General features: G+C 35.9%; 1 protein-coding gene across 1 annotated transcript in view; it reads left to right on the forward strand.

Annotated features, from left to right (window-relative positions):
- AUH (AU RNA binding methylglutaconyl-CoA hydratase) overlaps positions 1–9,737 on the forward strand; it is a 32,548-nt gene extending 22,811 nt beyond the window's left edge. The window contains exons 7-10 of the mRNA XM_015826413.1: positions 1,808–1,995; positions 4,975–5,025; positions 7,774–7,821; positions 9,145–9,737. Of these exons, the coding sequence (XP_015681899.1) occupies positions 1,808–1,995; positions 4,975–5,025; positions 7,774–7,821; positions 9,145–9,222 (365 nt within the window). The 3' untranslated portion in view covers positions 9,223–9,737. The remainder of the gene's footprint in view (positions 1–1,807; positions 1,996–4,974; positions 5,026–7,773; positions 7,822–9,144) is intronic.
- Positions 9,738–14,867: the final 5,130 nt, after the last annotated feature.

Genomic DNA, 14,867 nt, shown 5'->3' on the forward strand with positions numbered 1-14,867 from the left:
CCTTTTCCCTCCCCACTGTGTCTTACTATTTGCTTTTGTATTTTTGTATTTTATTCTATAATCTAATAAAATGTTACAAACTGTAAAAAAGGGGGAGCAGAAAGTACTGGCTATAATTTCTTTGGTGGCGGTTCCTTTGCTAAATCACTTTCGTTTTACACTGACAAATGTATGAATTTCTCAATATTTATTAATATGCACCACAACCTTGATGGTCAGGTGGCTGGTCGGCCCTTCTTCCTCTCTCCCTCTCTTCATCCTTCGTTCGCAAAAGCCCCTTGTGCTCTCTCACCCTTTGCTCGCAAAAGCCCCCTCTCTCACACACACACATTCCCCAAAAGCCTTTCCTCTCTGCCTCTCACACACACACCTCCCCAAAAGCCTTTCCTGTCTCTCTCACCACTTCTCTGACAAAAGCCTTTTCTCTTCTGACTCTTTCTCCGAAGTGTTTTTCCCCCCTCTTCCTCTCCTGCCAAAACTGCCCCCTTTTATATCTTCTCCTGTCTCTGCCCTCCTCTTTTCTCTTCTGGGTGTGCCAGAAGTGTTGATCCTGTGGCCTTTGTCTTGACCCAGCAGCCCTGCAGCTCCCGAGGACTCTCTGTCAGGGCAAGTCCTGTGCTGTGCTGCTTTAGTTCGTTCCCTCCCTTAATACACTTTCTAGGCTGGGCAGAGTCATGTACCACCTGCCAGGTACCAACGTACCACCGGTGGTACGCGTACCAACAGTTGAAAAGCCCTGTTTTAGAGGATGGGAGGCACAATAGAAAAGGCAAGTTTCTTCAGTTCCACAAGATGATAACGTTTAATAGAAGAGACCTGGAGTGTTTGCTATTTATTTATTATTTTTATTTATTATGAATTCAAATGAATTCACCAATGAATGCATCATCCCGGCTTTGCCAAAGGTCATTGACAAGCATGACTAGCACTGTCTCCATAGAGTACCCCAGTCTAAAACCCAACTGAAACGTGTCCAGGTAATCCATTTCATCCAGATCCTCTGTAATTGTTGCTCAACCACTTTCTCTACAACTTTTACCGTAAAGGGGAATTTGGAGCCTGGAAAATAATTGTCTAGAATAGTGTAATGGCCCTTGATTGCCTCCTCAGAAGGGGCCATGCTATTGCCTCCTTCACAGACAGCAGAACCACTCCCTCAAAGAAGCAGAAATCACTGCACCGACCTATCTCTTGATTACGCCCATGTCACCTTCATAACTGGGGAGAGTTCAGGATCTAACAAATGTGCCTGAACTAGCAGTCAGAAAGTCCTTCAGTTAAAGACTGAGTATTATTTTCTCTGATTGGTAAGAAGTATACTCTACTTACATGTTATCATTGTCTAACATCCATCAGCAATGTAGATTATCTGTGTTTTTGACTGCAGCTGATGTCTATATAATAAAGGGTACTGATCTGTTAGTTAATGGAAACTAAAACTTACTTCCTTTGTTGGGCCAAATTTCAGCATATATGATTTCTTAAATTATTTATGAGAGAGGTGCATTTTTTATAAATAGGTTTAACCTATTTTCTATGTTGGAAAATTGCTGAGTCAAGATGACCTGTTAAAATTGGATATGTTTGCTTACCTTGAGAAAGAAAAGGGCTCTGAATAATGTGTATTATGTTGTGCTTTAAATACATATACATTTTCTTAAAGTACTTGAATTCTTACTCTGCTTATTTTTTTTTGTAGTAAAATCACTCTTAGGTTTATTAATCAGTCACACTTTTAAAGCTTGATATATGATGAAACTCCATAGCGTCAGTATTTGTGTTTTCTCTTACATTTCCTAAACTATAGGTGGGACACAGCGACTACCTCGTACCATTGGTGTGTCTCTGGCAAAAGAATTAATATTTTCTGCTCGTGTACTTGACGGTGAAGAAGCAAAATCAGTAGGTTTGATCAGTCATGTGGTTGAACAGAATGATGCAGGGGATGCTGCCTACCAAAGAGCTTTAGCCCTAGCAACAGAATTTTTACCTCAGGTACAGTCTCAATGGATGATATTCTTTATTCTGCCATTTTGTTGCAATAGATGACAATTATTACCATAAAATATATTGAAAGCCCTCCATTACTTATAATTACTTATAATGCCAAATCTTCCTTCCTTGGTTGTCATTATAGGCATATTATTCATCTATCCATGATTGTGTTAACAAATCTTAAAATATTGAATTAATGATAAATATTAGAGGGTTTTGTTATTATTTAAGCTTTAGTGCTTTAACTGGTATTTTTGCTTAGTATCCATCTTTTTCTTAGGCATCTTACTATGGAAATTTGTAAAATTCTTTTGTTTCTACATTTCCTAATTTAGTTTTCCCCAAAAAATTAAAATTTTTACTTTCTGTTAATCAGTAAAAAGTAGTGAAGTGGCACTTTATAGCCCAAATACTAAATACAGATTCCATTAACTTAATGGAAAGTGTATACTTATGAATGTATTTAAGTATGAAGCTTTATATATTACATAACATCCTCTATAATAATATAATATTTATTTATTTGATTACTATCTAGATATAGTGAAAAAATATTTTGATTTTTATTGATCTGAAATGAAAAAGAACCACTATGTCTAACTTTAACATTTTAAGAAACAATAGATAAAAGAATATTTTCTATTGTCAAGTATAGTAGACCTAGCATTGTCTTTGTTAAAGGTCAGTATCTTCAAGCTCTCAAGCAGCTTTACAAAGTACATTTTAAAATTTCCTCAGGTGAACTATGTAGTATAAAATCTATTTTGTTACCTTCAGCAGGGGCCTTTATTATTTGTTTGTTTATTAAATTTGTATGCCACCCATCTATCAAATCATAATACTTACCATCCCATTAATACTTTTCATATTAATATTAAAATAACATTAATGTTATTAAAGCATAACTCAATGAAAATCTGTATCAATTCTATTATAATTTTTTAAAAGTTACTAGAATGATTAGATAATCATTCTGCTTTCATGAAAGCTGTGATTTATAGGATTTTGTGTGCAATTTTTAATGCTCGAGTTTTAGTGCTGTTTCTTTAATATGGGGAAGGAGATAGGTACTGTTACCATTTTGTGCATTTGAAACAACACACCTACCAACCAGTATATTCAATAGGTTTGTGAAGATGTAAACTTGGATATTTCTCCTAACTTCTGTCGATTTGATATCTGTATGATTCAGTCCAGCAAATACTAATTCTAATTTCTTTTTAAATTGTTTCTATATTTATCTCTTTATGGTTTTGTAAGCCAGCCCAAGTTACCTTATTGGTGAAAGGGACAGCATATAAATTTAATAAATAAATTCAGAAAGTATTTTTCAAAAATATTTTTTTAAAATATCCTTCCTACATAATAGTGTTTAATAATGCTATTGTACTGTTATATAATATTAAATAGAACCCTACAATATATAGATTAAGAGTGGAACTCTCCCACATTGGCTGATACCAGCCCCATTAAAAACAAGCAAACCAGCATAGTGTATTGCTTCCCACTTCCAGTCCATGCACAATGATATCATGGTTCATGGTATTGAAGGGTGCCAAGAAGAGCAAGAACAGATGCTTGTCCCTGCCCTACTTCCACTAGAAATCATTCAAAAGCATGACTGTGTGGTCTCGATCCATGTCAGGCCTAGATCCTGACTGAAAGGGATCCAGATAATCTTCTTTATCAAGGGCCTGCTGAACCTGCTGCACAACTACCTTTTCCATAATCTTCCCTAAAAAAGAGAGAATAAACACTGGACAAAAGCTGTCTAGTATGATAGGATCCCTTCAGGGTGAACTGATACCTCCCTAAGATGTGGAGGAATAACCCTCCTATGAAGAATTAAGCCTTCCATCCAGATCTTAATTCCTTCTGCTTTACAGCTTGATGGCATATAATCAACCAATCTTACAGCTTAGATTTGATAGTCCTTCCAAAACAAGATGGAAGTGACTCTGTTAGCTTCTCAGAAGCTTTCTACAGAACTAAACGGAAACGCAGAAACAGTAATTGAATCCTGTGCAGTATTGGGGCCACCATATTTTCCCCATTGTCTTGCATATGAAATAACAAAATTTGGCTCACTCTTCAGTAAAGTATATCTTGCAGCCATCCCTTCCTTCTCTCCATTGCTCAGCATTTCTTTTCTTTTTCATAACCCACAAGTGAAGCATTCCATGAAAGCCCTAGAACAGTGATGGCGAACTTTTTAGGGACTGAGTGCCCAAAAACCGCCCCTGCCTCCCCGCCTGCCCCACTCTGTGCCCCACCCACTCTGCCCCCGCTCCTCCGCAAGGCCACCCACTGCCTCCATGGCCCACCGCAGTAGATTGCCCAGGCGGCCCAGCAGTGCCGTGGCAGCCACACCCGTCCATGCCCCGCAGCATCATCTGCGCGTGACGGGGCGCGAGGGCAGAGTCTTGTCCCTGCAGCCTGGCTGCCATGTCCTTGGCTGCGTTGCTCTGCACGGACCGCGCTCAGGGGTGACTCTCCTCCAGGGGGGCAGCTGGTGAGGGGGCCACAGGGGGAGGTGGGGCTGGGGTGATGGCGTGTGTGCCCACAGAGAGGGCTCTGAGTGCCGCCTCTGGCACGCGTGCCATAAGTTCGCCACCACTGTTCTTAGAGAAAGAACTGACTCAAAACTACCAAGCCAGTTTATGTGCCTATAGAAGCACTATGACTCATAATCTGATTTTTAATCCAGCACTTTTATCATTTGTTCCAGATTGCTGATACAGAAGAAGTGTTAGATTCAATATTGTGTTTACTGAAGTCAGCTTGTCAAAATGAAGTTACAGATTTAGGTCTTAATTCTTTCCCTCAAAAGCTGTTATGGTCTTCATGCATTTCCTTCCCTCTAAATCTAACAATTAATACAATTAACTTCTGACAAAAGGAAATGTTGATATTTGAATCCTTTTTAAAATCACAAACCTTATTTTCTGTGTTGAAACTTACATTTCTTTTTAATTTTAGGGACCCATAGCAATGAGAGTTGCAAAATTGGCCATAAATCAAGGAATGGAGGTAAGAAAATCTTATTTGTGCATACTATTTAATCTTTTTCATTTAAGGGGCAAAATAGATGTAGAAATTGTATACTTGATATATATGGATTAAAATCTGTAAAACAGTAGTTGGATGTATTGTCTCAAGCACAGTTTGGAAAGTTTGGAAAGCTGAATCCTATCCATACTTTTTCGTTGACTACTATACTTCTAGTCTCATAGCCTCACAGAATCGGGAAAGTTTGAATGTTACCCTCCTATTGCACATAGAACAATACGGATTATGCAGATTCCTCTCACAACTTAGTCCTCAGATTGAAAAGACTAAACCTACAAATCAGCTTATTTATTCCTTAACTTTAGAAAGTGTGCTAAGCTATGATTTCTTTGTTCATTTTCAATTTTTTATTTTCAGCACAACATATTTTTATCGGACTTGCAAATTTCTATTTGAACAAAGACAATATATTTCTTTTCTATCCTCACCAGGCTTCTGAAAACATGTATTCTAGCACAATTATAATGCAGAGTAGTACCTTTAGACCTCTTAAATGTATCCTTTTACCTATTTTTACAAAGCATGACCAAAAGCTATCTTCTTTAACATAATTTTATTAAAAGTTTTAAAATCAAGAATAAAAATTAATACAAACTAAAAGGAAGAAAACATAATAAAGAAAACGTAAAAGAGAAAGCTAAAGTGCAAGAAGAAAAAAGTTAGCAGAAAAATTGAAAAGGAAGAAAAAAAAATATAAAGATCTCTTTTATAGCAGTTATAAACACAATTATAGATTTATCTCTTTCTCTAAAGTTACGTTGTGACTCTATTTTTTAAAAAAATCCTGATTGTCACAACCAAAGATCTTAAATTCATTTTTTCTGCTTTATGCAAAAAGTTTAAAAGGGATACCAAAAGCTATTTTCTGATGTATTTTGTGATATGGTTTTGAAGTATGATATTGATCTATGTATTGCTTTATGCAGGGCTTTTCAACTGGTGGTACACGTACCACCGGTGGTACATTGGCACCTGACAGGTGGTACATGACTCTGCCCAGCCTAGACAAGTGTAGTGGGGGGAGGGAACAAACTAAAGCAGCGCAGCACAGGACTTGCCCTGACAGAGAGTCCTCGGGAGCTGCAGGGCTGCTGGGTCAAGACAAAGGCCACAGGATCAACACTTCTGGCACACCCGGAAGAGAAAAGAGGAGGGCAGAGACAGGAGAAGATATAAAAGGGGGCAGTTTTGGCAGGAGAGGAAGAGGGGGGAAAAAGACTTTGGAGAAAGATTCAGAAAAGAAAAGGCTTTTGTCAGACAAGTGGTGAGAGAGACAGGAAAGGCTTTTGGGGTGTGTGTGTGTGAGAGAGAGGGCTTTTGCGAGCAAAGGGTAAGAGAGCACGAGGGGCTTTTGCGAACGAAGGATGAAGAGAGGGAGAGAGGAAGAAGGGCCGACCAGCCACCTGACCATCAAGGTTGTGGTACATATTAATAAATATTGAGAAATTCATACCTTTGTCACTGTAAAACGAAAGTGATTTAGCAAAGGAACCGCCACCAAAGAAATTATAGCCAGTACTTTCTGCCCCCCCTTTTTTTTACAGTTTGTAACATTTTATTATATTATAGAATAAAATACAAAAGCAAATAGTAAGACACAGTGGGGAGGAAAAAGGGGGAAAAGTGAGGGGAGAAGGGAAAAAGAAAAGAAAAGGCATTGATTTCCAACTTCCTCTGTTCCAGTAGAAGGAAGGATTAACATTGGACCTCAACCCCAAATCCCCCCCTTTTTTTTAGTCATCAGGTTTTTGACACCTTGCTAAGCACTGGTGGTACTCGAATATTGTCATGTCCTAAAAGTGGTACAATCTGTGAAAAGGTTGAAAAGCCCTGCTTTATAGAAGTATATGTGTTTTTATAGGTAGTTTTGTATCCCAGAGTTCTTAAGAAATATGAGAAGCATATAAGCACACAGTAAATGTACTCATCAAAAGTATTTGTGAATTTTTGTTGAAATAGTTCCTCAAATGGAAATCCCAAATGGTGCTTTGAATGCCCTTAACTGTAAATGGAGAATATATCCTATTACATGAATTTAGTTGTTTTAGAATTTGGCTAAGATTGAATTGCAGTTAAAATGTGGGAAAATGTTAGGGATCACTTGATTTCTCATATTTTTCTTATATTTCATTTCACCATGCCCACGTATCCCTTGTGGCTTTGTACACATAAATGTTTTATCTGGTTCTTCATTTTAGTTTATTTTTAAAAAATATTATATCAGTGACTTTACTATTATTCATATAAATTAGTCATAAAATGGAATGCAGTGTGCATCATGTAGCAGTTAGAATATAAATTCTTGGAATAGTATGTTGACATCCTGTTAAAAGTAGTTGAAAGACATTAGCTGGATTTGTGTGTAATTGGGACACATTTTCAGTATAACAAAACTCTAAATAAAATTTCAGTGGCCTATCACTATAATACAATTAGATTAGGGCTACAAAACCCTTTTTAAGTACAACATCTTTATACTTTAATGGTGGGGAACCAGTGACTGTCCATTAATTCCAGCAAACATAACCAAGGATGAAAGCTATTGGAATCTGTCATAGATTCCGTACATCCTTATGAAATTTGAACCTGAGATTCTATTGAAGTATAGACTCAACTATTATTATTAATAATAAGAACTCAATTTTTGAACTGATATGCAGAATATTTTTTATACTGTTTTAAATTTATTACACTTTTGTTGTTATTTAGGTAGATCTGCTAACAGGTTTAGCAATTGAAGAAGCATGTTACGCTCAGGTATGAAATTAAAATTATCCATCCTTGGTACCTTCCAAAATGCCTCCCTTCCAAAATTATTTTCCATGTTTAAATATTGGTAATATGCAGATCATAATGTCATCACCCAATATCAAACTAAAATAGTTGATAGTTCAGTTTTGATGATGGGGAATTACGAATATCTGCTTTACACCTCATGTACCTCACTTTTTGGATCAGAACTTTACTCATTTACTGTTCAGTTGTATATGTGCCTGCTTAGAAATAGGACTTAATTCCAGATTAATGTGTACACATTTACAATGTTAGAGTGCTCATGTTGAAATGATCATCTATTCTCGTGAATCAGCAATGCTCTTAAAAATTAGCCCTTGGCCTACCTCTGTGGGTATTTAGAAATGCAGACTTCATAATAAAAACATCTGTCTGTGGAGGTTCTCAGTTATCCAGGTCTTGGTTGTCCCAAAGGTGCTTTTTCAAAAGGCAACTGGACTTTGTTTTTCCTTGAAGATGTTTAACTTCTCATCCAAGAAGCTTCTTCAGTTCTGCTTCTTCAGTGAACTGAAACAGTTCTTGGATGAAAAACAAAACTTCTTCAAAACTTCTTTGCCTTTTGAAAAAGCTTCTTTGAGACAAACATCTCTCTTTTACCTTGTACTACTTACAAACTCTCTGAGTTACAGGTCAATTTGTAAGAGTCTTCCTCATCACTATATTATTTTCCTATATTTCAATATGTTCACTATATTGAAATTTATCAAATGAACAATGATGTAATCTGAATAATAACTTGAAATAGATCAGCAGCACTGTCGGTATCAAGGCAGTTCTTATACCCTAAGAATGTCTGGGAGGTTTTGAAGACTTAACAGGAGGTGGGCTTTTTCTTTATTCTTGAGTGCACCATACTAATTCTGTCTTCCATGAATTGTGATTGGTTTATTTGATTAAGACAACTAAAACTGGAAAGAGTCATCCAATGCTGTCCAGTTCTTGTAGGAGTATTTAATTTTCCTGCAAGATCAGTTTTAAGAAGCCATACTTCACAATTTACATCCTTGTCACAAAATTAATAATTATATATGTAGATTATTACTGGAGAGAATCTTAGTTCAGAAAGAACAAATTTGAGATGCTACTCTCAGTTTTATCCCATCCCTGATAACCAGCAAAGCTTTGATTATAGAAGAGCACGATTGATTTACAACAGCTGCAAGCATTTTGTAACCATGGCTCAGCTTACACTTTTTCTTAACTTTCTGCTCACCCATACCTTTGGGTGATGTTTCCATGTAAATGTAACTAACTTACAGGAACTGAAAAAGATTTTCTTCTTTGTAGACTATCCCAACAAAAGACAGAATTGAAGGTCTTCTTGCTTTTAAAGAGAAAAGACCTCCTCGCTACAAAGGAGAATAAGGAAAAACTTCTTTTAAAATGCAAATGAAATAAAAGACTCCTGGAAGGACTTTTAGCTTACTCTTTGCCTCAGAATGTGGACTAATGCAACCATGGAAGTAAACGTAAATACCTGTAGGTTGATATTTATAATGTACATGTACTGAAGGCTTTTCTGTGAAATTGCAAGGTCATTGAATTCTGCAGCACTTTATTCCACATCTTTGAATTGTATATCTTATCAATTAAATATATACATTCCTAAAGAGACTAAACAATGTAAGTGTTCTGCTGTTGGAACAAAATAATTCTGCACACCAGACACTGTAGATTATATTGAATAAATTTATCAGTAGATCAGCAAATGCATTTTTATTCCATCTGAATGTGTAAATTTATGGCGTTTCCCAAATCGATGAAAGAACCACTGGGAGTATATTTATATACTCTTGAAACAACTGTACAGCTTGTATAATTGTAAAGAGTTATTAAGCATATTAATTGTGCTATGCTTCCATCATATGATTTTAACAATAAAATAGAAACTGAACTTAGATTTTTTTTTTGGTTGGGATTATTTGTATGCAGCACGAAGATTACAAGTTTAGCTTTTTTGTGTATAATGGCACATGAGTTTATTATTGTGTGTATACAGGTAGTTGTCAACTTACAACAGTTCATTTAGTGACCATTCAAAGTTACAATGGCACTGAAAAAGTGACTTATGACTGTTTTTCACATTTATGACCACTGCAGCAGTATCCCCACAGTCATATGATTAAAATTTCGATGCTTGACAACTGGTTCATACTTATGATGGTTGCTGTGTCCCAGAATCATGTGATCACCTTTCTCAGCCTTCCAACAAGCAAAAGTCTATGGGGAAGCCAGATTTACTTAAAAACTGTGGCAAGAAAACTCATAAAATGGGACAAAATTCACTTAACAAATGCCTCGCTTAGCAACATAAATTTTGGGCTCAATTGTGGCTGTAAGTCGAGGACTAACCTGTAGATGTGTACACAAACATGCATAAACACAATCACACATACACACCCAGCAATGACAGGCATTCTAACTAAATCCAAGAATGAATGTAAAATAGAATTAAAACAATAAATGCATAGTTGAAAATATATTAATAAAGCAAACTTAACAGTGAATCAGATAGCGTTACCCTACATGCTAATCAAAACAAAGAACCTTTTAACTTATAAACCTGTACATTTTAAGCGTGTATAGGAGTCTTAATAATTCATTTAAAAATAATAGGAGACTTTACCACCTTATGTTACACCTTATGTATGTTGTTCATACAATTTTCTGCCGTTGTGTTGCCTACTAAACATAGCTCTTCACTAGAAGGCAAATAAACTGAAATTGCTATAAAGAAAGTGACACTGCCAGCCATGGGTTCTACACTCCTGATGGCTCCAGAAAAGGAGTCACTAGCGCCAGAGGCGTAGCGTGGGGGGTGCAGGGGGGGCCGGCCGCACCGGGCGCAACATCTGGGGGGGCGCGCTCGCACTCGCAGCTCTCTGCCCCTGCCTGTGCGAATCCGATCCGAGCCGCCGGGTCGCCGCCCACTGTGGAGGGGGGGGCGCAAATTACTTGCCTTGCCCCGGGTGCTGACAACCCACGCTACGCCACTGACTAGCACTGCAACATCCGTCTGCTTGGAATTCTTGCAGCTTTAGAAGCAGCTATCTTCTGCTGAGGAGGTAAGAAGCAGCACTGATTTTTGTTTTACAAGTCATCCTCAATTTACAACAGTTCATTTAGGGACCGTTTGAAGTTACAACAGCATTGAAAAAAGTGACATTACCATTTTTCACACTTAGGATTGTTGCAGCATCCCCATGGTCATATGTTCAAAATTCAGACACTTGGCAATTGACTCATATTTATGACAAAAAAGATTATACAAAACTCACTTAACAACTGTGTTGCTTAGAAATTTTGGGCTCCACTGCGGTTGTAAACTGAGGACTACCTGTAGTATAATTTACAGTTTAGGGATGTATACAAGGTTTATTTAAGGTAACTCCTTGTTCTTTTTTTAAAAATCGAAAAGAACGATGAGAGAAAAATGCAATTAACAAAAATACATGTTGCACTTCAGAAAGCTTACCCTTTCTGGACAGCTAAAATTAATAAAAGATCATATGACTGTGGCCAATCTTTTCTTTCTTCAAGGCGATAAAGGGTCTTATAAGGATTCTTACTCTCCCAACTTCATTCATGCATAGTATTACTATTCTCTCTGTGCAATCAGTAGAACCAACATGTGATCTGGATTCATTTTCAGCTTTTTGATATCATTTGCAGCTTCCAAGCATTACACATATATAGATGATGCCCAAATTTTTTATTTTGTTTTTGTTCCAAAGCTCTTTGGCTGTTAACCTACCCTATCCTTTGTAGGGAAACTTATTCTATCCACTAAATGAAATAGAACGAGGGTTCATCTATGAATGCAGTGTATGTCAGGTTTTTTTTTACATATTCTATTACCTAACATTGTTATCATGGAAAAAGTATATGTAATTTTGTATGTTGCATGTCAGTAATAAATATAAGAATGGATCATATAATGAAATAAATATTAAAGTTAACATTTCACTTTTTGATAAAAAATACTTCAGTGGACTTATCACTATGCTAGCTGACTTACCATTTTATCTATTACTGGTATAACTTAAGAAAGAAAGAAAAAGTCTCCAAAAATATTAAAATTCTGTTTTCATTGTGTAAGATGAAATGTTTAATAAAGTCGTGCATCCAATTAAATACTGTATACTGAAGTGTACAGACATCACTCAGACTAAATACATCTAGTGTATAAAAATAACAAATTATAATAATTGCATGAGGAATGTCATTCATCAGAATCGCTTATAAAGGAATACAAAAATATCTCTACCAAACTGAAATATTTAGTCATATTTTGATGCCTTGTGTTTTAAAAATTATCCTGATTTAAGAACATTATTTATACAGATCTCATTTTTTCCTTCACAAGACGAAGTATTATGTTGCTATTTATTTGCAGGGCCTTTATCTGGTTACTTCTGTGCATAAAATATGGTATCTAAGTTGTAATGAATTCCAGAAGAAAGATTATTCAGAAATACCGCAGCATGTCCACATTAGGCAATAATTTCTCCTATGTTTCTCCCTCATTTCTCTTTAATTTATGTTGGTTAATCATTTGCCAGAAAGAAGGGAAATAAATTGTCCATTGCCTTAACACTTGTTAAGCTGAAAATTCAGTACATAATCCTTTTGTGCTGATTACGTTTGTGCCCACCATGTTAACCTCAAAGCAGAGTAATTTCTCAATCTTCTTAAGCTTTTTTGGAGAAAAGAATCAGCTGGGAGGAAAAAAAATGTTATTCTTAGATCCTGTACAAGTAAAGTGATTTATACTCATTCAAAAAAAAAATAATCCAAACTCTTATCTCTTGCTGAAGTGAATATCCAATTAATATATTATTTATAATGCATTTATAATGCATACTCTTTTAGATTAATTATCTCAAATGGAACCAAAGCATGGATTATTTACCGCTAATTTTTCTATTACAGTGTGATATATAGAACATAATCTTTAGAGAACCTGTAGCTTTCTCTGAAGCATAAGGGCTTGTCAATATGTAATCACTAAGTGAGTTACACATCTGGATTTATTGCTTGCCATAGTTGCCAAGAAAAAATGCGATAACCTCTTAAGCCATTTCGCTATTTGCTTGTTTTTGTTATGGATCATCTTTAAGGCGCTCCATGGCAGCGGACCAGGATACCTTCGAGACCGCCTTCTGCCACAGATTACCTCCCATCGGCCAGTACGCTCCCACAGGGTGGGTCTCCTCAGGGTGCCGTCGGCCAGACAGTGCCGGCTGGCGACCCCAAGGGGGAGGGCCTTCTCTGTGGGAGCTCCCACCCTCTGGAATGAGCTGCCCCNAACAAGCGGGACTGGCCTAGGGCAATTTTTAGAGGGGTTTTTAATCATATTTTAATTAGACAACATTTAAATATTTCTTTTTAACTAATTTTAATTTTGTAATTGTTATTGGTGTATTTTTTAACTGATTGTCAGCCGCCCTGAGTCCGCAAGGAGAAGGGCGGGATATAAATTCAATAAATAATAATAATAATAATAAAAAAAAAGATCAAATAAGTAGAAATGAAATTCACTATGAGAAAACTGTATTTATAGCGAGACATCATAGGGGTATTTGGTATTATTGGAAAATAAGAATCCTTGATCTTTTATGGGATTTCCCACTCATATTTTAATTTATTTCCTGTTTACAGAATTTATCTTACCAATGTGATGATGAGCACAAATATGTAAATATATTGTTTGCACATCAAATTACGGAAAAAAATTGCAAAGGAAATGGATCATGTTCTATAGCAATCCAAACAAAATCACTATTTCACTGTACATTTTTGCATATAGTTTTAAAAATGAAAATAAAAACTGAAACTACTATAATGGGGAAAAAATCAAATAAATCAAAGAGAAAACGAAGTTGAAGAAAGAGAAAAAGGTAGAAGAAAAATAGAAAATAAGCATACAAAGTAACTTCATCCGTTCTTTACAGTTAAAAGTATGATTATAAATTTGCCTTTGTATTCTAAAACAACATGATTTTCTATAATTTATCCAGTCTAATTATCAAAGAAGTCAATTTGGCCATCTCAGCAAGTTCTATCATTTTCAACAACCATTCCTCCATTGTGGATAATGCTAAATCTTTCTTTCTTTGTGTATATAATAATCTCATTGCTATTGCCATATACAACAACAAAGTTCCATGGCTTTTTTCAAACTGTCCCTCAATTCCAATACAAAAACCTCTCAGTTGTTTATTTTAACTGTTACTTTAAAATCCTTTGAATCAATGTATCTATTTTTTTTAGCTTTTTTACGTGTCTACCAAGTATGATAAAATGTCCCTTATTGTTCACAAGGACTCAGGAGGATTCTTGTTATTATAATGATTCCAGGAAGAAGACTCCAAATTTTGCAATGTTGATATTCAGTTAAGTACCAGATGTTTTTTCAGTTACTTATGAAAATGCTTATTTTGGGGAATTGCACTTAATTCATTTAAGGCATTTGGATTATATTGGTATTTCCATTTACTAACTGTAGCTATTCAAACTATTTTCCCAGCTGGTTGAAAAGGGAAAGAAGATTGAAATGGCAAACATGTCATAAGTTGGGTGGAAGCCTGGAAGAAAGAAACATTCAGCAGTAATACTTTATATCACTATGTGAAATACTCCTGAAAACTCAATTGTTCTAGAGATGAAACAGAAATTACATAACTTCCTTTCTCTGTGTCTTCATCAACATTTCATCAACATATATTCTTTTAGTTAAAGCATTTCTGTCACATAACTCTTTCAAAATCATTAAATTTTAAGTCTAGACAGAGAAATTATTCTGGGGGGGGGGGTTGGTATCAGCTTATAATTCCCATTGATGAAAAACAACTTGCTTTAGATTTCTTTTAAAAAATGAAGGGAAATTTGTAGAAATGCTTGTGGATGAAGTTGTTGCTTTTAATGGATTCTGATGAGCAATGGACAAGAAGTCATGTCTAAAAGGTACAATCCCAACTCTCTATCCCATTAAGTGGAGGTGGGGGCTT

Source organism: Protobothrops mucrosquamatus, unplaced genomic scaffold (genome assembly GCF_001527695.2).
Source record: "Protobothrops mucrosquamatus isolate PMUCROS unplaced genomic scaffold, P.Mucros_1.0 scaffold3119, whole genome shotgun sequence".
Lineage (NCBI taxonomy): Eukaryota > Metazoa > Chordata > Lepidosauria > Squamata > Viperidae > Protobothrops > Protobothrops mucrosquamatus.